This window comes from Musa acuminata, chromosome BXJ1-4, assembly GCF_036884655.1.
Source record: "Musa acuminata AAA Group cultivar baxijiao chromosome BXJ1-4, Cavendish_Baxijiao_AAA, whole genome shotgun sequence".
Taxonomy (NCBI): Eukaryota; Viridiplantae; Streptophyta; class Magnoliopsida; order Zingiberales; family Musaceae; genus Musa; species Musa acuminata.
In genome coordinates, this window is record NC_088330.1 from 26,787,442 (window position 1) to 26,809,405 (window position 21,964).

General features: G+C 36.1%; 2 protein-coding genes across 3 annotated transcripts; one reads left to right on the top strand and one right to left on the bottom strand.

Moving 5' to 3' along the window:
* Positions 1-1,132: 1,132 nt before the first annotated feature.
* LOC135651309 (ubiquitin-related modifier 1 homolog) lies at positions 1,133-2,634 on the top strand. Its single transcript, XM_065171313.1, has 5 exons — positions 1,133-1,278; positions 1,781-1,929; positions 2,015-2,090; positions 2,167-2,249; positions 2,368-2,634. The coding sequence occupies exons 2-5, from the start codon at positions 1,907-1,909 to the stop codon at positions 2,483-2,485; spliced, it is 300 nt and encodes a 99-aa protein (XP_065027385.1). The 5' UTR covers positions 1,133-1,278; positions 1,781-1,906; the 3' UTR covers positions 2,486-2,634.
* A 6,669-nt stretch (positions 2,635-9,303) lies between these two features.
* On the bottom strand, positions 9,304-11,330 carry LOC103981885 (uncharacterized). Of its 2 annotated transcripts, XR_671445.3 has the most exons (3): positions 10,769-11,330; positions 9,630-9,709; positions 9,304-9,536 (listed from the first exon to the last, which is right to left on the bottom strand). XR_671445.3 is itself a non-coding variant. In XM_009398639.3 (2 exons), exons 1-2 carry the CDS (start codon positions 11,321-11,323, stop codon positions 9,686-9,688), a joined length of 579 nt encoding a protein of 192 aa, XP_009396914.2. In that variant the 5' UTR covers positions 11,324-11,330; the 3' UTR covers positions 9,304-9,685. The 2 variants fall into 2 exon arrangements, 1 of the variants encoding a protein (XP_009396914.2); XM_009398639.3 differs by having other exon boundaries at positions 9,304-9,709.
* Between the last annotated feature and the right edge of the window lie 10,634 nt (positions 11,331-21,964).

The window sequence follows — 21,964 nt, forward strand, 5'->3', positions numbered from 1 at the left end:
ACTGGAGTGTTCTTTATGAGGCATTAGGACTTTCGGTCACTCGTGTTTCGAACTAATCAATTTTTTATATTATAGGTTCTTTTCGATATATGCAGGTTGCACTTAAGTTGTTCCTATGTGGAACGACTTAAGCAAATCATCACCTAAATTTAAATGATTGATAACAACTATAAGCTAAAGAAGACAGTAACACCACCATCTCATCTCGTAGCCCTTAATTATTAACCATGAAAGTAAAACCTGTTTTTATCATTTATCCTATGAAAAAGAAAAAAAAATCTAAATTCAAGATGCTTGATAGCAACTGTTACCTTCAAGAAGACAGTAATAACTCCATCTCACAGAGCTTAATCATGACAGTAATATCTGATCAAATTTTTAGAAATGATTGCATGTACAAAACATGCATTCACTAATAAAAGGAAAGAAAAATGAATCTATCATATCATCTGTCCATCAATAACACCCACTTGAGGCGAGTTTCGCAGCAAGCCAGCAGTGACAGAGTTAGTAGCAGTTAAGTCAACATAAATAAAAGAAATAATAGATTTAGACTTACTAGCATAACATCCCTACGAGCAAAAAGTCTTCTTGATACATACAAGAGATGGTTCAACTAGCATTTAAAAGACACAAAAAAAAAAAAAAAAACAAAAAGGTTGCAAATTAATACATAAATCAGAATAAGTCAAACAACAGGGTAGGTTCTTAGAACATATACTACAAACATATATCTTTAATTCCATTTGATATGATGAGAGTCTTGTTGATATTGTGAACAATAAACAAGTATGATACGAATATTATTATTCTATCCCAGTTTTCTAACATTAATCCTCTTTTTGGTTTGGTGACGTAAATGGTGTATTACCTGAATTAGCACGAATATTGTGACTATTTTAACCCACAATTAACTCTCCTTTTGCGGGATTGTTAATACCAGACCACAATTAACGCAACTGAGAAACTTGGGCTACCTGAGGAAGATGAAAGCCTAACAGGGCATCAATCAGCTCCTTTATGCTATATTGGGTTCGGTCGGGCCTCTTTATTTGGGTGAGGCCCAGGCGCGCCTAAACCTGATCGATTTGGGCTTTTGTTGATGTCGGTTCGGTCGGACCCTGTTGAGCCCCCATCACTCCTCCGCGAGACCGGCGCGACCGCTGCAAAACCTAATCCGTCCAATCGGCAATCCTCCTCCTGCTAAGGCGAACGGTGGCCAGCGATCGGCATCCGTGCGCAAGGCAGCCCTCCGGCGATTCCTACCGCCTCACGAACGTACCTCCTCTTTCTTCTCTCTCCGGAAATGTGCCTCCCGCCTCTCCTGTCTCCTCTTCCTCCGCTGCCGCCATCCGATAGCCCGCCTCCCTCCTCCTCCTCCTCCTCCTCCGTGCTTCTTACCCCCTCTCCTTCCCTCCCGCTGTCGCTCTCCTGCCTCGTCATCGTCGTCCTCCGCCTCCGTGCTCCCCCGACAGCCCTCTGCTGCGATCAGTCCGTTGCTGAATTCCTCACCCCCTCTCTCTGCTTCTCCGCACCTTTTAGACGGAGCCTGCCCGACAGCTTCCCTCCCTCAACCACCCGAACCGTCCTCACTGTCTCTGTCTGCTTCTTCCCTCCTCAGCTTCTTTCTCTCCCGACAGCTCCATTTGGCCTCCTCGTAATAATAATAATTATTAATAATAGTTAATCTTTGTTGATAATGACTTATGAATTGTTTTATTGACCGAATTTGTTATTGCTAATATTCTTGAGTATATAAGACTATTTCCGTTCTACGCAGGCTACTTCGGTGGGCCTCTATCACAGGGATCGGTAACCCTAAACCCAATTCTATCTCAATCGCCTCTCGCCTTTCGTGTTCTCCGCTCGTCTTCTCTCCTCCAATCGATTCGTCCAATTAGCTTCAATGCATCTCACTCTGGAGTTTGGGTAACTTTCTTTCACCTCTGCTTCTTGTTTTGGTTTCTATTACTTGGTCTCATCTCATCCTTTTCCCAATTTGCTTCGCTTTTAGCGGCGGCCTGGAGCTCCTTTGCCAATCCACTAAGATCCACAGCGTAGATGTGAAACCAAAGCCCGGAGAGGACAAGGTACGAATCTATCATTTCGCTGCCGTCATTTTAAGATCATTATAGCTCGTGATCTTGTGGGTGGCGTAACTCGCAGCTAACGATGCGTGACCTATTGGTTTGGGTCGAGTCGAATTTGATCAAGGAACGGCCAGAGATGTTTATGAAAGGAGACTCGGTGTAAGTTTTTCTGTTAGATGAGAAAAATCTAATCTTGATGATGTGATTGTGTTAAGTTAGGGTTTCGTTGTCTTCGTTTCTTGAGTTAGTGAGTGGTGTTTGGTTGTTGGGTGTGTAGGAGACCGGGTGTGCTGGTACTCATAAACGATTGTGACTGGGAACTATGCGGCAGCCTCGACGCCGAGCTGGAGGAAAAGGATAATGTGGTCTTTATTTCTACCTTGCATGGTGGTTAGCATCAGTTTGCAGGGTGACAACATCTGTTGATTGGAAAGAGTTAATCCATAATATGATGCACTTCCTAAATTCACAGATCGGTCTTGGTACTGAACATATTTCTGAACAGTTAAAAATCTGAAATGAATTTATCAGTCTTTACATGTTATCAACTGTTCTCCCATTATTCTGAGCCATGTCGATGATATTTGTGATTGAGTGAATGTTTTTTGTTATAGAAGAGCTCTTTGTACTTGGAAGGTTTTGTCCTTGACAATGTTGATGAGTGATATAGGATAATTATTTTGGAAGTTCTGTATAGGGCCACAGCATTTAGGGTTGCTTACTAAAAATGGTTTTTAGATATGCCTATTGGATCTTTAGCAAACTACGAAAAAAGGTGTAGGCAACTGACGAAATATGACTATAATTGTTCAAATTATCTTTTCTAGTCGTTTTAACACTAGTAAAGACAATCACAAAGTGCTGCGGAGACCGAGCAACACTTTTGGAACTATCTTTCACATATTGAGCTCCCTCCCTTCGACTTTACAAAGTCAAAACACATCTATAAGGAAGACATATATAGCCAACTGGTTGGCAGTACATGCTAGACAATCTTCAGATCTTTTTTGGATACTTTTATTCTGCTGATCTGTAGTATGTTTTGGTTTCTCATGATATAGTAGTTACTTGTAATTCCTGTTTTGATCAAGTAATGAATTCTTTTTTTAGAAAGCTATTCGCTAGTACTTATGTCAGGGGAAGAAACATTGATTATATATAATGTATTTGTAGCTCTAAATGCTCAGTCGGAATAATTTGGTAATTGCTTTTCCTTTGTTGGACTACCTGAGGCAATTGCGACTCCTAAAGATGCAAAGTTGTGATAGATAGATAGATAATAGAACAAGTATCCATCCAATATATGTTTTACTTGGGGACCACCAAACAAAATTTATTTTTTGCATCTCATTGCTCACTTGTCTCCAAGAATTGTTTAGACCTTATGCCAGTGCTTAGTTTACTTAAAACTTTTAATGTAGTAACTCATTGGGCTCCTATATGAAAAAATGGCAACAGATCTCTTTTTATTGATCTTGATAATAAATCTTACAAGGTTAAATTCTTGGTGATTTCTTGGTTTTTATTGTCTGTGGACTAAATTCTTGGTATTTTCTTGTAGTTTTAAGTAATTTGCAGTTAGTTAAATGTATAACTATTGCTTCTGTGGTTATCATCTTATCATGCCAATTCAGAATGAATAATCTAAATCTGTTTCTAGTGGAATATGGTAAAATGCTTCCGGGTTACCCTTTTGAATTGCTCTTTTCTTTAAGTTTGCTGACTGCTGATCACAAGAACCACTTTGTGCGCATTTCTCTTTGTGCTCTTTAGAAAAATTAGAATAGTCCATATTTCAATAAATAATTTAGAGAGGATTTCTTTCTTTTTGAAAATTTAAAGTAGGAGCATTGTAGTCATAAAATAATTCTTTTGTCACTTAAAATTTCTAATGAAGGGAATTCTTTCTCACTTAAAATTTCTAATGGAGGGTCATGTACACCTCATCTCCCCTTTCGATATAGTTTCTCCCTTTTCCTTATTTTGCATGTAATTAGTATCTCAGACACTTCCAAGAACGTAACTTTGGGTTACAATGCTTGGGATGGGAGGTTTTTTTTCTCTGCAAAATCTACATAGAATTATGTTCTATGTCAAGTTCTATATCAGAACATCTCAACCTTCTTTTTTCTAATTAATTGAACATGCTGGGTGCAGCTTTTGGTACCTTTGTTGTTGTTAGAAGTCGCTCCCCTGATAACGAAGATAAATGGCACAAGAGGAGAGAGTAGATGATCAATTTCCACAAGAGAGAGTAGATGGCCAGTTTCGCATGTTAGCACAGGAAGAAAGAGTAGATGATCAATTTCGCATGTTAGAGAATTGTCATGTTTTCACGTATCCCTTGGTGCTAGTAAATATGCTTTTTAGTATAATCGCCATGTAATAGATCCGATTGTAATTTTGAATATGAAATTTAAAGGGATCAAATAGTAAATAATACTTGGAAGCATATAATTATAATGAAATATATGATCAATTAATATTTATTATATTTGAAAAAAAGTCTATAAAAATTGTTTGATCCTTATATTTCGATGTATATATACAAATGATCCTCGCATTAGCTGTGGTCTAAGCTCTGTAATGTGTATGAGTCACTATCCAACCTCAAATACCACTTTGCATCATCACAAACATGTTGTCGAATGAACAATGGTTTCATGTGGGCCGCATTGGCAATTATTGTTCACTTGGTGATTGGTAATTATTGTTCACTTGGTGAATCTATTTGATTTGTGTGTGGACATAAACAAGACAACCTGAATTTAATTTGGAAAAATTGTGATATGTTGATTGTGGGCTAAGCCCTTTCTAGATTGGAGAAAAGCATTATGCTATATTACATAAAACCAGAAGATTGAGATCTCTTACTTATATATAAACATGTGATTTTTTTAGGCATAGATATTTTTTTTAATATGATTTTTCATCAAAGCATAAATATTATTGAAGTTTGACATACAATAAAATAGTTCACCAATACATCAATCCAACAAGTCTAATGAATATTATATGAATATTCATTTCTAGACTCAATACATTTTGAAACAACTGGAACAACCAAAATATACAAGGAAGGCCAACAATGAAAAAGAATATGATTCAATTTGTTGAAAAGTTTTTCACATGTTAATAAATCAAAATCGAACATCAAGAGACCAATAGAAACATTGAAACCATTACAAAGACCTTAATATAAATGAGAAGAGGTTAGCATAAATTTTGTTATGGGTTTACCTAAAACAACCAAGGGACATAATGAAATTTTACTTTATCTATTCGTACTAGTTATTCTATGGATCTATGCTCAATTATATATCCAAGAGATAATTAAACTTGATGATGTGTTAATATCCATTGTGTCACATAGATTATTTTACTTATAACAAGAATATGCATTAGTGGCTTTTGACATTATTATAGCTGGTGCCTTAAAGCCCTTTGATATCGTGGCATCAATCTAGGAATATTCCAAAGTGATCTTTGCGATCTCTTAGGCCATGATAGCCTGCAATAACCATGAGTTTTAACCATGTTCAACTTGCTATGTATCATTATAAGTTAGTTAAGTCACTATAAAGTCAAATAATGTTAAACACTTCACATCCTCAATATTTTCTTCTTCAAGCATTCATTCGGCTCTATGGACTTTCCACAAAAGAATGAAACAAAAGAATTAATGATAAATTATCTCTAAGCTAAAGATGGCTTATAATAAATCTCAATGAATCTTAAAATCATAAAATTTTGTCTTAACAACTTGGATGTCTGGAGTTTGAGTCCCAAATATGGCTTTTCTTTTTATATTTCTAGAGTATAAGTTGAGGTAATAATATTGATTTATATGAGCTCATGACATCCACATATACTCTCAGGATATATATATTTATCTCAAACTGACTTTTCAAAACATACTCATTGAAGGAACGTTAACTAGAAATTTTTTTCTCTCTAGATAATAATTTATGATAACAAAATAGAATAAAATTAGGAAAATATTAAATGATGGTAATTGTATATTAGTTAAAAATATTTAGCATAAGTAGTTGTTTATTAGGAAGTAATATATTTAGGTATCAGATAGATTTATCTAGAGTACTAACAGGAGGGGAGCTACTTGGATCCTTGCTACTTAGATCCTTACTCGCCTAGATAGAGTGTATACTAACCATGTCTTGATTAAGTGTTTCTCTAATTCTATTATCCATCACTTGTGTAGGATTGCTTCTGATCATACTCTTTTATTGATTTGTATCAATAATGGCCAACAAACCTATGGGAGAAGACGTTTCACATTTAAATTCCACTGGCTTAAGTACAATGTGGTTAAGGAGTTGGTGAAACAAATTTAACAGGACGATATTGAGTTTTTTGATCTTAGAAGTACCATGAGTGAGAAACTGAATAAAATGAGGTTAACTCTAGGTAGGTGGAATAGGAAGGGAGGAGACAACCCTAATCATGCCTCTCACGAGACTTAGAAAGAAATCAATGAGCTTGAGTGTAAAGAAAGTGTGGGATCATCTACGAGGAGGCGATCATCACTCTTCATATTTTTATAATAAAATGGAAGCTTTAAACCATCAACAACACCTCTTCTGGTGGAACAAAGCCAAGACCAATTAGCTTAAGGGTGAGGATACGAACACAAAGTATTTTCACTTTCTTATTAGGAGTAGGAAATGTAAGAATTGGATCACTAGGTTTCTGATCAAAAGAATATTGTTGTATTTTGTTAGGTGGTATGACAACTTTTGCAACTAGAATGGATGTTGACTGGAATCAATACCCCATGCGCAATATTCTGCTATGGTTGAAAACTTGATGAAACCCTTCACTTATGAAGAGATTCGTGTACCGGTTCTTATTTAAGACATTTCTTTTTTTCTAAGAGAAGAGTACTATACCAATATCCTAGGATAAAACTATCCCTAAGAAGCCCCAAAGCACTAAGGTGGATAAATTTATACATATTGCCCTATACAATGTTATCTACAAAATCCTTTCTAAAATACTAGCTAATAGGAATAAACCTCTTTTAAATGAGTTGATAAACCAGTCTCAATCACCTTTTGTGGCTGGTAGAAATATTCATGATAATATTATTATATTTCATGAGTTAGCCTATACTATGTCTAAATCTCACAGTAAGATAGATGGCCTTGACTTTGCTTAAACTAGACATATCCTTATTGGTTGGCAATACTGTCACCTCGCCTAAAGAGGAGGGACTGAAGATTAGAGACTCGAGGATGACTAGAAGCAGCCGGTGTGTCAAGCGGCTTATTCCCCCTCTTCAATAATGAGGAGTTGCTTTAGGTTAATGTGCTCATATCTAAATATGGGGCTTTGTCCCCTTGGGTCTTCTTCAGAATCTAGGGGTGCTCATGGACTTGGAGTAACTTGTGGAAGCTAGTGGGTGAGGTCCAGTTGGGTTTTAAGAGGTGTCTTGCATCTCGCTTACAAACTGATGTATGGTATGAACCTTGGATTGATATTATTCCTTTGAACCACTAGCCCGCTTTTGTAAATTTGGAGTTGGTCTACTCTTTTTCATTTGTTACTAATTTGGTAGTGGGAAATAAATAGTGTCATGAGATATCGAATGGTGGTTTTCATCCCAAGTTAGTTAGTGAAGATAATTATAGGAGTCTACTTGGCTAGGAATCCCGATGATGACACATGGGTTTGGGCTTCGACTCTCAATGGTTGTGTTAGAACAAGTAGTGCTTATCACCTGTTGAGATGGGAGTGTTCAACCTAGATAGATAGGATAATTGATTTGGCTGGGGGGTGATATGAAAAATCAATGTTTTACCCAAAGATCAAGATATTCTTGTGGAAGCTATGTCGAAATAGATTGCCTACATCGGAGTATTTTGCTAGCTTCATGCATTCGCAGGTTCTTATGTGTCCTGTCTGCTAAATCTGTAGTGAATCTGCACAACACTGTCTTGTTCCAGTGCAGGTTTGCTAGGTTGGTGTGGGGGAGATTTGCTGGAAGCTTCTAGATTGATTTCAGTGACCTGGATAATTAGTGTGATGATAGATGGTTGCTAGAAGAAGATGAGGTAGTCTTTCTTGCAGTGAGTGGTGGATAGAAACCCTATTCAGGAGGGTGGTAGGTAGCTACCTACCACTAATGACAGCTTAAGGGGTCTCTATCTAACTTAGAGGATTGCCCGATCAAGCCTAGATCTAATCCTTCATAATCTAGATGATGATGGCTTCAATATCGAGCGTGATGAATTTTTTTTTTAATGAAGAATGTTCTTCTAATGCAGGTATTGGATATGTGATTAAGTTATTGGGAGGAAGGATTTGTTGCTGTAGGATGTGCTGCTTGTGCCGGAGGTTGTGCTATTCAGGTGGAGGGAAATGGCCATTCTGACTGCTTTGCAACGGGTGAAGGTGGAGGAAGGATGGCAAGGGGGCGAAGAAAGGTATGATGCTCCGATTCAAATAGTTGGATAGATTATGTGAATAATTAAGCTACTGTCTCTTAGTATTTGTATGCATCGCACAAGCGCATTAACCTTTAGTTTACGACTTTGCGAGATTTATGAAAATAAGTTTGTGATTTGTAATGTTTTAGTCAAATATTTATTTTCTACTAAGTTTTACTAATATACAAGTCTTGTCGTTTATTGGGATGTGGTAAACTCATACCCTTAATTTTCAAATGCTTAGTATACGAATACATTTTTGAAGAACAATTTAATTATATCATGTTTTAAACATGATTTTAAAATTTTATTTCCAATTTAAGTTTTAAGACCAAAACTGCATAAGGCCAAACGAAGCATAATAATGCAAGATATGAGAACATCCTCGAGTACAAGAACAACAAACAAATGAGGTTGATATTTGAGGTGGCAGAAGAAATCCCAAACACTATAAAACAGGATATAGACAAATTCTTTCACACACCAAATGCTCCTGAAAACAATAAGCCACAGGATCATCTGTGAATCTTGTGTTTCATGCATTCCTCTATTGGTACGCATATGATTCAGGATTTACATAAGAAGAGGAGAAAGATTAAAGCACAGAGCATAATTCTGAGGTGGACTGAGGCGATCCGGTAACAATTAACCCTATAGTTCTGGAGAAGAAAGACTAGAGCTTGTTCACTTGAAAAGAAGCTCAATCCAGAAGAGTGGAATGACTGTTCCTTGGTTGGAACCCATACTTGAGATAAGAAAGAGTTGAAAGGTACCCACCCATGAGATTGCCTTGACCAAGTGTTCCATTATAAGCAGCATGTAAAATGCATGTGATTCAATTTTCAGCCTGATAAAAGCTTCACAAAATTGTGGTTTATGTCATCTTATAGGGAGTGGTCCGGACAATATGTTGAAAAATACAAACATACAGTTCTAAAAGAAAAAACAGTTCGATCAACGTTACTGCTTACAACTCCACCATCTTGTCGGTGAAAACCTACAATCATAGTATCATGCCATGAAACAGAAAATCGACCCTGTAAGTTGATAAGGGCAGTATTTATCGATTCGACGGTTTCTAAGAAAATACCCGTACAACTTGTATGTGTCTGCATGCTGGTTTTTCATTCTCACATTACTTCATCATCATAGTTGAGGTGCGAAAATGCTCTGAAATGGACAATAAACAAATAATAGTGTTTGGTATATGCTCAGATATAATTTGAAGGAAAGAAAGGAACCAAAAAGTTAAGTTTTCATATATTCCAACCATAACCCTAAAAAATGGGTAACTCTGGCTTTACCCGTTGCCATGATAGGTATATTGTATATTCTTCCCAAGCTCAAAAAATATATACCATTGATATCCTTTCATAAGCAATATTCAGAAGGATGTTTATAATAAAATTTGAGGTTTAGAGGGACATAGAATAAATTTTGACATTTTAAAAGGATAAATCCAATATTTTACAAGTCTTCAGGGAGATAACTAGATGAACCCTGTAATTAATTATCCTGTTATTAGACCTTAAAATGTAACAAATTCCATAATAGTTCCAGTACCAAGAAAATTACCAATATCCTCACATTTCATATAGGGATAAATGTTTTTCTTAACAACAAATGATGTATCAGTGATCAGAACCGAGTTGGACAATTTATAAAGTTATTATATCACTAATTATCACTTAGAAAGAAATCTCCTTGTTCCAATATGCAGCAAGAAGGATCGGCTGAACTTGAAAATTGCAAGCAGGTTTTTATCAGTCTGCTTTTACTTTGCTTAAAATCCAAGTGGAGCATATTTTTCCTCGTCAAAGTCCACCGTATTGAACCATACACCATACTTTATCAAGCAAAAGCTTCCCATACCATGTTAACCCTGGCAGGAGTCACTGTGATAGGAGAAGCTTGTTTTACATTCCTTGAAGATTGAACTCTGCGGCTCACAACTTGGCAAATTTTGTGAGGCTTACATGTTCTAATGGATATCGAGAACTTGGGATCTCTAATTCCCTTTCTTATTCGTGAATTAAGTGAACCTTAATTAATTCTTATGCATTTTATTTAAATAAAAAATAAAAAATGGTTTGTTACATCTTTTATTCTATTATTCCCTATTGAGGATAAATAATTTCATTATTTCTTCAGAAAACAACCAACAATGCACGAATCAATCATAATTAGTAGTCAAACAGCAGTTTATAATCGGACACAAAGAGACATTACCTCGAGCACGTAACGGGCGACCTCCTTGACGCGGCCGAGCGGCGAGAGGCTCCCCCTGCAGGAGTGGACGGTCTGGAACTGGTCGATGCGAAGCTTGCGGGTGATCCAGCCGACCTGGAAGTAGAGGAAGTCGGAGGAGGGGAGGTCGGCCATGATGCCGCCGACGTCGAACCAGACGAGGAAGCGGCGGACCTGGACGCCCTCGAGGTTGCCGATGGCGCCGTACCTGAGGACGCCGGACACCCGGGGAGCGTAGTAGACCAGGTACTCGAAGTCGACGTAGCATGGGCCGTAGAGGTCCACGACGAAGCGGCCGTTGCTGGCGACGGAAAAGGACTTGACGGTGTCCGGGAGGATGCCCGGCGGCAGGCCGTACTGCGGAAGGAGATCGTAAATGGTGGTGCCGTTCGACGGCGACGCCGGGGACTCGACCTCCGCGACGACGATGGAGGGAAGGAAGAGGAGGACGACGTGGAGGAAGAAGGATAGGAGAAGAAGAAGGGAGGAGGAGGAGGACATGGCGGACTGTGTGGGAATGACAGGACGAGGAATCATTGCGTGGGGAAGGGAAGGAGACTGTAATATAAGCCAAAAGAAGAGGGAAACGGGTCGGGTATTCGATCCGACCCGTTATTGATCCCAAACCGATATAGGAGAAGGGAATAGGAGGGAAAAGACAACATGGTAGTTTCCTTCTTGTATGTAAATCTTCAAAATATGCATATTTTAGATAAACCCTTCTATAAATAAAAATATCATAATTTTCTTAAAGAAGTATATGCGGTGTCATGAAATTTATATGATCGAAATTATAGATGGATTGAGGGCTGTCCATGAAATTATTTTTTCTCGTAAAAAAAGTTTGATAGTATATTCAATAGAATCAAATAGATATTTATCGAATCAAATAAAATTTCCAACGGATTAATGTAGATATTAGATATCATGTTTCGAATAGATTTGAAACAAAGCTTAAATCATTGTCCTTAAAGTATATATATATAGCTGAAAGTTCATGGTAAACTGGAAGCAAGTCCATTGGAAAAGGAATATAAATTAGAACTGCGAACTCAAAATATGTTGTCTTATTCGTTTGAATCGTATGAAATCAATCAATCTCGTTGAAATGTAATGGACTCAATAGTATCGTTCGGTTTAGACACCACCATAAACATGTCCTTAACTTGAGAAGCTAACCAGAGTTGTTCTTTTACTGTTCTTATTGTAACATGGAAATTTCATCGTCCCTTCGACCTGTGACAGAGACTGGAAATCGATGGCAAGCGTCCGCCCCATTCCCACTGCGGAGAGAGAGAGAGCAATAGGAAATTGATGGGAAGCATCCGCCCCGTTTCCACGAGAGAGAGAGAGAGAGAGAGAGAGAGAGAGAGAGAGATGGTGTTCAGACTTGCTCGGTGGGAGCAGCTGGCAAGGACATAAAAGATGAGAAATAATTGGGGGTACGGAGAAGCAGCAGTGCGAGAGCTGCTAATGGACAAAGTCGAGTACGATCGCCAGCGTTTTCATATACTTCACATCAAATGGTAAAAGCTTACAAGCTGACATAAATTCCTGCTTGGTTTTTTGTGTTTATTTACCATGATCACGGGAGGGCAGCTATTGAGAATTCAAGTACCTTTCATTTTAATTTTGAATGAATTATAAATAATATTGAGGGAGAAAAGAGTTTCAAAATTAATAATAATAACATATCATTTATTCACTTTTCTCTCATCTTTTTAGACCTCGTGGAAGAAAACTCATAAATATTTAAAGTATTTTATTAGATCTTGTTCCTAATTCACTAAGAACTGATCTTCTATTTGAATTCATAATCCTAAGTCCTAATCTTACACAAAGTTAGAATCTAATTAGGATTCCTTCAAAATATTTAAATCATCTTAGAACTCCAAAAATACTTATCGATAGATTAGAGTTTTGGTCCCTACACAATTAGTCGTTTAGATTGAAAACATGGGTACTTCATCAATTCTCAGAATTTTCACTTTCAGATCAATTTAATTTTTTTTAAATTTGAATAACCTTTTAGTTTGATTCGTCAGGTCAAACACCTGCGTAATTGTTCATGTTAGGTTTAAATGAAATCGATAGATATATGTTGTGGTCTTGGAAAGACAACCTAAATGAAACTTCATTTGATAAATTATAAAGATCTTGATTATTGATTTGGAAGATCATCTTTTTTACTCCCCTTTATAAGAAGAAGATCTACATAAATTTTTTTTTCTTCTTATTATATTTTAATGTTGAGAAGAAAAGAAAAAAAAAAACCTCCAAAAGTAGACTGTGTTGATGGAGAGAGTGCCCTTTATTTCTTTTCTCTTCAGTGGTGTGGTTGGGGGGATATGCAATGTCCAAATGTGGTTGCTATCTCTTCTGCCCACATTTCCATGTGATTGATGGATCGGTAGTGATACCTAATAGCAAGGAATTAATATTTTAGAGGACAATAGGATAAGAACCGTAACATTATATTACTAGTTTCACCTATACGGTGCGGTTAAATTAGGATATCATATTATTATTATTATTATTATTATTATTATTATTATTATTATTATTATCAATAATAGTATAACAAAAAATAGATAATTTTAAAATTAAAAGTTACTAACTTACTAAATAAAATAATAAAACATAATATTTTTAATACTTGTATATAATTATAATATATAACCAAAGAAAAACACAAACATAATATGTCTACAATTTATTAAAAAATATAACCATAAGGATTCGTCAATATGGCATAGATTTGCATATGCTTACTTTTTTTACTTAATCATTTGGGTAGAGTACTATTATCATTACGTCTAAAGTGAGTAATAACTTAGTAATCTTATAGTTTTATTTAGGTGATCATATATCATATAATATATACCGTATTTTAAAATCATCAACATAAGATAATTAATGGTAAGCACCTTATCCTATAACTTCTTTAGCAAGCATAATTCTACAACATAGTATATGTAAAATTAAAAAAATTAAAATTTTATATCGAAATAATTAAAAAAATTTGTATGGACATGTAGAAAATATAGTAACTTCATAAACTTCTATACTCATATCATAACATATACGTGTACTCCCATACAATACATCATCGTAATATATGTATTTTCACACTACATGTCGTAGCATATATGCATTGTACATCATTATATATCTGTGCACTCTTATACTGTACATCGTAGAAAACATGTACTCCTACACTGCATATCATCATGTATGCATATATACAAGATATTTTTATCATAATTTGTATATTTTATGCTTGTAAAATATATACATTCATATTTAGCTCGTGCCTAACTCATGACAATTGTATCTTTGAAACATGCTTTCCAAAATACATTATGAATATAATAATTTATATGATTACTATTTTACAGTGAAAAATCATATTATTTAATGATCGAGTGTATAAGGGAGTGGTACACCTATCAAATTGGCAGTATAGCGTCATAAAATGCCTTACTTAAGAACCTTATTTCTTGAATTATTGATTTATAATAATTCATAAAAAAATTTCTAGAAAAAATTTGATAAAATCCTTAATAAAATAGACTATACTTAACCTAAAAATTCATCTAAATTTTATTACTATTTTTTAATAATTTATTCTATAATCAAATGAACTAGTTAGCATCATTCAACCCATCTTACAATTCTAAGAAGAAATTTTGCTTCACTATTTAAGCTGACAAAAAAGATCTTACATTATCATAAAATTTTGTAGAAAACTAGGAGACATATAGTACTAAATACACACTAATTTTGAACTTAAAATAAAATCATTTGGAGGCTAAACTACTCTCCTAAGTTAACTATTAATACCTATTCTATTCTGTTGAAACTTGGTTCAGACTACTTCTCCCTCATTCTCGACTAAGCCTAACAATGGGAGGATTGAGAAGATGATTTCCCAGGAAAATGATATTTAAGAAGGATAATCGAAGAGAGATAGGATCCTTTCTTTTTCAATTAGCTTTGATTTATGTTTTAAAATCTTGATATTGAGATTATTACTATTTTATGATGCATAATGATGTTTTACTTTTGAAATTTCATGAGTAGTAAATAATGATAATTGATTTGAGATGTTATAATAATTATTTGATTTATCTTGATCTCTTGTGCTTAAGTGAATTTTAATATTGATTTAATTATTAAAATTCTTATTTTTGGATTAACATAGTAGTTCTAATTTATTTAATTAGATATATCTATGTTTCAAGAATTATGTATGAATTTCTATAATGTAATTAGATTTAAATTTAAGATCATGAATTTAAAGTTTTAATTAATGAATTTGAGTTATTATTTAATAATTTTAAATGTTGAAATCTAATTTGATAAGAGGAGTCTAATTGGGGTTTGGCTTGAGTCAAGTTGATGGATCAGATCGAATCGACTCAATCCAAGTGGTCATGTACGACCTAGCTCATGTGATCAAGTACAACAAAGCCCATATGACTTGGCATGACCCAACCTATGTGGTCGGGTAGAAGCCAGCCCATATAGTAAGATACGACTTAACCCATGTGGCTAGACATGACCCAACCCATGTGGCTAAGTACGATATAGTCCATATGGTCATGTATGACTCAGCCCATGTGGTAAGGTACGACCCAACCATGTGGCTAGGAATGGGCCAACTCATGTGGCTAGGCTTGATCTAGTCCATGTGGTCATGTATGACCCAACTCATATGGTAAGGTATGACCCAACCATGTGCTTAGGCATCGGCCAACTCATGTGGTAGGTACGACCTAATCCATGTGGTTAGATACGACCCCAACTCATGTGTCTAGGACCAACTCACGAGCCAAACAAGGCCTAGTTTAATGGCAAGGCTCGGCCCAACTTATAAGTGAGGCTTAGCCTAGTTCATGAAGTTAAGCCTGCCCAGCTACACGATTGGCATTAGACATATAGTCGCTCCTTTTATATAACCCGTCGTACTTTAACTCAACTTAGTACTTGGAACAAGTATATGCAGTGTATGTGGAATATGTATATGCAGTGTATGTAACCCGTCCAAGACTCAGGTGGGTTGATTCGGTTTGGGTTAGCACTATATGACATTCCAATTTCCTCCATCTCTATTAGTTCGAGCTCATTAATTGACTAAATCAAATAGGTTTGATCAGTTAAAGTCGGTTTAGGGTGATTCCACACTAACTTCACTAGTTCAAACCTATTTGACCTAAGCGAGATCAATAAAATCTAAATTAGACCAGTCTAGGGTGATTCCACACTGGTTCTATAAGGATTTAATGTTGGATCAGTTAGATCATAATCGAATTGAGTTTGATTTAAGTCAATTGAGCTATTTCAATTAGAGTTTTGGTTGATTGAGGACTATTGAGATATTGATATTTCATACTTTGATGATTTGATGAATTTAAAGGTTTTATCTGAAGATATCATTTGAAAATAATTGTTGGTTTTCTATTTTCTTATATTTATGATATTGATATGATGAGTATCATGTAGTAGATGTGACTAAACTAGTAGTTCATATTGGGAGTTCAACTTGTGAAAGAAGCTATGGGCCCATCACATTGCGGAGCTACCAATGAACATAGTCTAGCAGATTTACATCAAGTATGGTCTCTCATAATATTTAATCATATTAATTTTTTTATGTATGCATAAGTGATTGGATGAGTGTAAATGAATGATTATGGATGTTTATGTATCCCTATCGAGGGTAGGTATGGCGATTCCCTTCAAGGATTAGCGGGCTGTCAGATGTGATGGTTAGACGGTTCCTCCATCTATTGTTGGGAGGAACATGTCCCCACTTGGGCGGGTGAGAAATACTGTAGAATCTCATATTTTGATGACGAAATCAATTGATGGGTTAATTGATCTAATCCATATTATTGAAGTTAAGTGTGCAGGATTAACTACGATAGCCTAAAAACATAAAGCAAGGATACCGGAGTTAAGTTCGATGGATGTTTGAGAGTCCGAAGATTTGTCGGAGATGCTGTCGGAACCAACCAAGAAAGATCGGAGACTTGTTGGAACTTTCGGAAGTCTGCCGAAGAGATCGTCAGAGGTTCGCAGAGATCACCGAGAAGGCTCGACTACTCGTTGAATTCGTCATAAGATCGGGAGCCTACTGGGAGTCCGCTGGAAGAAACCCGAGGGCGTATCAGAAGTCCGCTAGAAGATCGCCGGAAAGCTCGCCGGAACAAGACTCGACGTTTGCCGGTTAAAAACTTGCTTAGGATTATATTTTTAGGTACATAGTTCACATGTAATTAGGGTTAGGATTAAAGGATAATCCTATAACCTTGTTAAGGGCCAACTGGGCCCAAAAGTGACTTGGTTCGGGACGGACTTGAAGCCTAACCAGAGATCAGTAAGGATGGGCGGTGGAACCGTCGGATTGGGCAGTGGCACCGCCCAGAGCCCGAAGTGTTAGGCAGTGGCACCGCCCAACACCCGAGATCAGGCGGTGGCACAGCCACCGATAGGCGGTGGCACCGCTAGTACACCGTTTGACAAACATTGACAAGCGGTGGCACCGCCAGTCTCGGAAACCCAAGAGAATTCAAAATTTGGAGCCCAAATTTGAATCCTCTTGGGGCCTATAAATACCCCTCAATTCTCAACAGAGAATATAACTTTTGCAAAGCAATAGTTTGAGATAAGAACCTTAGCAAAGTCTTAGCAAGTCTTGTTTTCAAATTGCTTGAGTGTTCACCTCCTTCCTTCTTATTGAAAAAATTGTAAGAGTGTGAACCACTTGTAAAGGTTGTAAGAGGGGTATTAGTCCTTCCCCTTCAAAGTGATTTGTTAGTGGAAGCTGAGAGTCTCATTGAAGAAGGCTTTGCAAGTGAATGTAGGTCATTTGATCGAACCACTTTAAATTGGCGTGCTCATTTAATCTGTGAGTACTTACCTTTCTGCAATCGTTTCCGGTTTTTTTACTTTACTCAAGTTACAATCAAAGCGAAATCTCCTTGCATTTTACGGAATCATTTTTGAACTTACAAGTTTTAATCCGCTGCACTAATTCACCCCCCCTCTTAGTGCCACTCCGATCCTAACAATTGTTATCAGAGCGAGGCTCACTCTCATATTTGGTTTAATACCCAAGAGAGATGGCTTACTTCGGCATGCATGAGGGTCATTCTATCACACGTCCACCTATGTTTAATGGGTCGGATTACACGTATTGGAAGACTCGTATGAGGATCTTCCTCATTTCCATGGATTTCGAGCTTTGGACTATTGTCGAAAACGGATTTCAAAAATCTTCTCTTCCGATGAGCGAATGGAATGAATCGGAGAAGAAGGTTTTTGCTTTAAACGCAAAGGCTATGAATGCCTTGTTTTGTGCACTAGACAAAAATGAGTTTAATTGTGTTTCAATTTGTGATTCGGCTTTTGATATTTGGAGAACTCTTGAGGTCACTCATGAAGGCACTAGCCGAGTGAAAGAGTCTAAATCAACATTTTTGTGCACTCTTATGAACTTTTCCGAATGAAACCAAGTGAGTCCATCGGAGACATGTACACCCGTTTCACGGATGTCATCAATGGACTCAAAGCTCTTGGTAAAGATTTTTCTAACTTTGAACTAGTAAATAAAATCTTAAGATCTCTTCCTAAAAGTTGGGATCCAAAAGTTACGGCCATTCAAGAGGCCAAGGATCTTAAAACATTCCCTCTTGAAGAATTTATTGGGTCTCTAATGACCTACGAAATGACGTGTCAAGATCATGACAAACTCGAGAACCCCCTTCCAAAGAACAGGAAGGATATGATACTCACATCATAAGAAGATCACTTGAAAGGAACATCAAGTGATGAGGACAGTGAAAATGAGATTGCACTTTTGACTCAAAAATTTAAAAAAAATTTAAGAAAGAACAAATTTAAAAATAACACCAAAAACAGATTTGAATATAAAAAGGACCAAGTGATATGCTATGAATGCAAGAAGCCGGGGCATTTAAAAAATGAATGCCCCCAAGCCAAGAAGAAGCAATCGAAGAAGAAGAAAGCTCTAAAAGCAACTTGGGACGATTCAAGTGATTTCGAAAGTGAAGAAGCTAGCAACAAAGAGGAGGCAAACTTCGCGCTAATGGCTTTAGGAGAAGAGGTATGTGATTTAATTAATGAAGATTTATCTTTTGAAGAACTCTCTATCGCTTTTTATGAATTATTTGATGAATGTAGAATTATTAGTAAGAAGTTAAATATCTTAAAGAAAGAGTATGTCTTACTACAAAATAAGTTTGATAGTCTTCAAACTCCTCTATGCTCTAAGTGTGAGCATTTAGAAGCAATAAAAAATAAAAATTTACTACTTAAAGAAACCTTAAACAAGTTTAAGGTCGGTAGCAAAGGATTAGACATGATTCTTGCAAACAAGGGTCACGTCACAAATAGAAGTGGAATTGGATTTGTAAAAGGATCACATCAAAATCCTACCACTTTCATAAAAGGACCTACATTGCATGTTTCATCTTATATGAAATGTAACTTTTGTTGTAAATATGGACATATTGCCTACAAATGTCCATTTAGAAAAATTAGTCCACATAAATTAATATGAGTTCCTAAAGGAACTATAAAAAATTCAATAATGAATAACAAAATTAGTGGATCAATTTTTGAGGCACTCAAAATCAAATGGGTACCTAAAAATCATCCTCTTTTGTAGACAAACTCACAAGCTAGGAGCAAGAGATGGTATCTCGATAGTGGATGCTCAAGACATATGACTGGAGATCCATCTCATTTCTCTATGCTCACTAGCAAAGAAGAAGGGTACGTCACCTTCGGAGACAACAACAAAGGCAAAATCATTGGCAAGGGAACCATATGTAACAAATTAAGTTTTTCTATTGATGATGTATTACTAGTTAATGGATTGAAATATAATCTCTTGAGTATTAGTCAATTATGCGATAAAGGTTATATCGTTAGATTTGAATCAAATATGTGTATTATTGAAAAACCAAACAATAACATGACTATGATTGCATTAAAACAAAATAATGTCTACACCATCAACCTTGATGAACTAAGTAATGAAATGTGCTTCTCTGCTCTGAATGATGATGCTTGGCTTTGGTATAGAAGATTAGGCTATGCAAGCATGAAACTAATATCTAAAATCTCATCTAGAGAATTAGTACGAGGGATTCAAAATATGAAGTTTATTAAGGACAAAGTATGCGATGTATGTCAACTAGATAAACAAATAAAAACTAGTTTCAAACCAAAAAAATCAAATTAGCACCACTAGACTATTACAATTGATCCATTTGGACTTATTTGGACCAATTGACACAACAAGTCTATGAAGAAGCAAATATGCTTTTGTAATTGTGGATGACTATACTAGGTACACTTGGACCTATTTCTTAGTTCACAAAAGTGATTGTTTCAAGTATTTCTCAAAATTTTGTAAACTCACTCAAAACGAAAAAGGCTTTATGATTTCATCAATTTGGAGTGATCACGGTGGTGAATTTCAAAACCGTGATTTCCAAAATCTTCGTGAAGTTAATGGAAACAATCACAACTTCTCCACTCCAAGAAATCCTCAACAAAATGAAGTAGTTGAAAAAAAAAATAGAAACCTACAAGAAATGGCAAGAACTATATTAAATGAACATAGTCTACCCAAGTATTTTTGGGCCGAAGCCGTGAATACGGCTTGCTACATCATGAATAAGGTTCTAATAAGACCGTCTTCATCAAAAACTCCCTATGAATTATAGAATAACAAAAAACCAAATGTTTCTTATTTTAAAGTTTTCGGTTGCAAATGCTTTATTTTGAATGAAAAGGATGCCTTAGGAAAATTTGATACTAAATCCGATGAAGGCATCTTTCTTGGTTACTTTTCCGTTTCTAAGGCTTTTCGTGTTTTTAACAAGAGAACCTTAGTTATAGAAGAGTCTATTCATGTAGTTTTTAATGAAATTTTTGATTTAAAGAAAAATGATTTTGATGATGATCTTGGTTTTGATAATTTGAATTTAAATGAACCCCCTCCTCAAAATAGCAACTTGGATGCATCTTCTTCCGAAATTTCCTTACCCAAGGAATGGAAGTATATGGATGCTTATCCAAAGGAGCTAATTATAGGAGATACATCAAAAGAGGTTTAAACTCGTTCTTCTTTCAAGAATTTTTGTGCTAACGCCACCTTCCTTTCTCAAATCGAACCAAAATACATTGACGAGGCCTTAAAAGATGATTTTTGGGTCATTGCAATGCAAGAGGAATTGAACCAATTTGAGAGGAATGAGGTATGGAACCTTGTTCCTAGACCTAGTGACCATTTAGTCATTGGTACTAAATGGGTCTTTAGAAATAAGCAAGATGAATGCGGTATCGTGGTTAAAAACAAGGCTAGATTAGTGGCCAAAGGTTTCAACCAAGAAGAAGGTATCGACTACGAAGAAACCTTCTCCTGTGGCAAGATTAGAAGCCATTAGGATGCTCCTTGCCTATGCTAGTAGTAATAACTTTAAACTATTTCAAATGGATGTCAAAAGTGCCTTCTTGAATGGTTTTATTTCTGAAGAAGTATATGTCGAACAACCTCCCAGATTTGAAAACTTTCTTCTTCCTAATCATGTATTCAAATTGACTAAGGCTCTCTATGGCTTGAAACAAGCTTCTAGAGCTTGGTATGAAAGGCTTAGTTCCTTTCTTATTTTAAATAATTTTACCAAAGCCCCCAACCCGTGAGAAACTACCTCAAGCTCTCCCACAACCTCTCTAAACCTTCATTCCAACCTCTCTAAACCTTCATTCTAGCATTTAGAAGCCTTGGAGAGGGATTCTTGTTGGTCCAAGCTCTCCATCTTCCAAGAGATTCTCAATAAGGTAAAATCTGAAATCTTTCCTCTCTTCTCATTATTTTACCTACTCTTTACAGTTTCATCTATCATCTTGTCTAGATAATAGCTCCTAAAAGATCTAAAGGGAAAAGGGTTGAAGGAGATTCATATGACCAAGAACTTTTTAGATCCAAAGAAGTAGCTCTTAGGTTTTCAAACTTCGAAACAAGATGTATCTATAAGGGTAAATACGTTGATCTCAATGAACTAGGAAACCTAGAACCCATTAGGTGGTTTGCACATCTAGATGCCCTACCTCTGCTACAAATAAATGAACCAATTTATC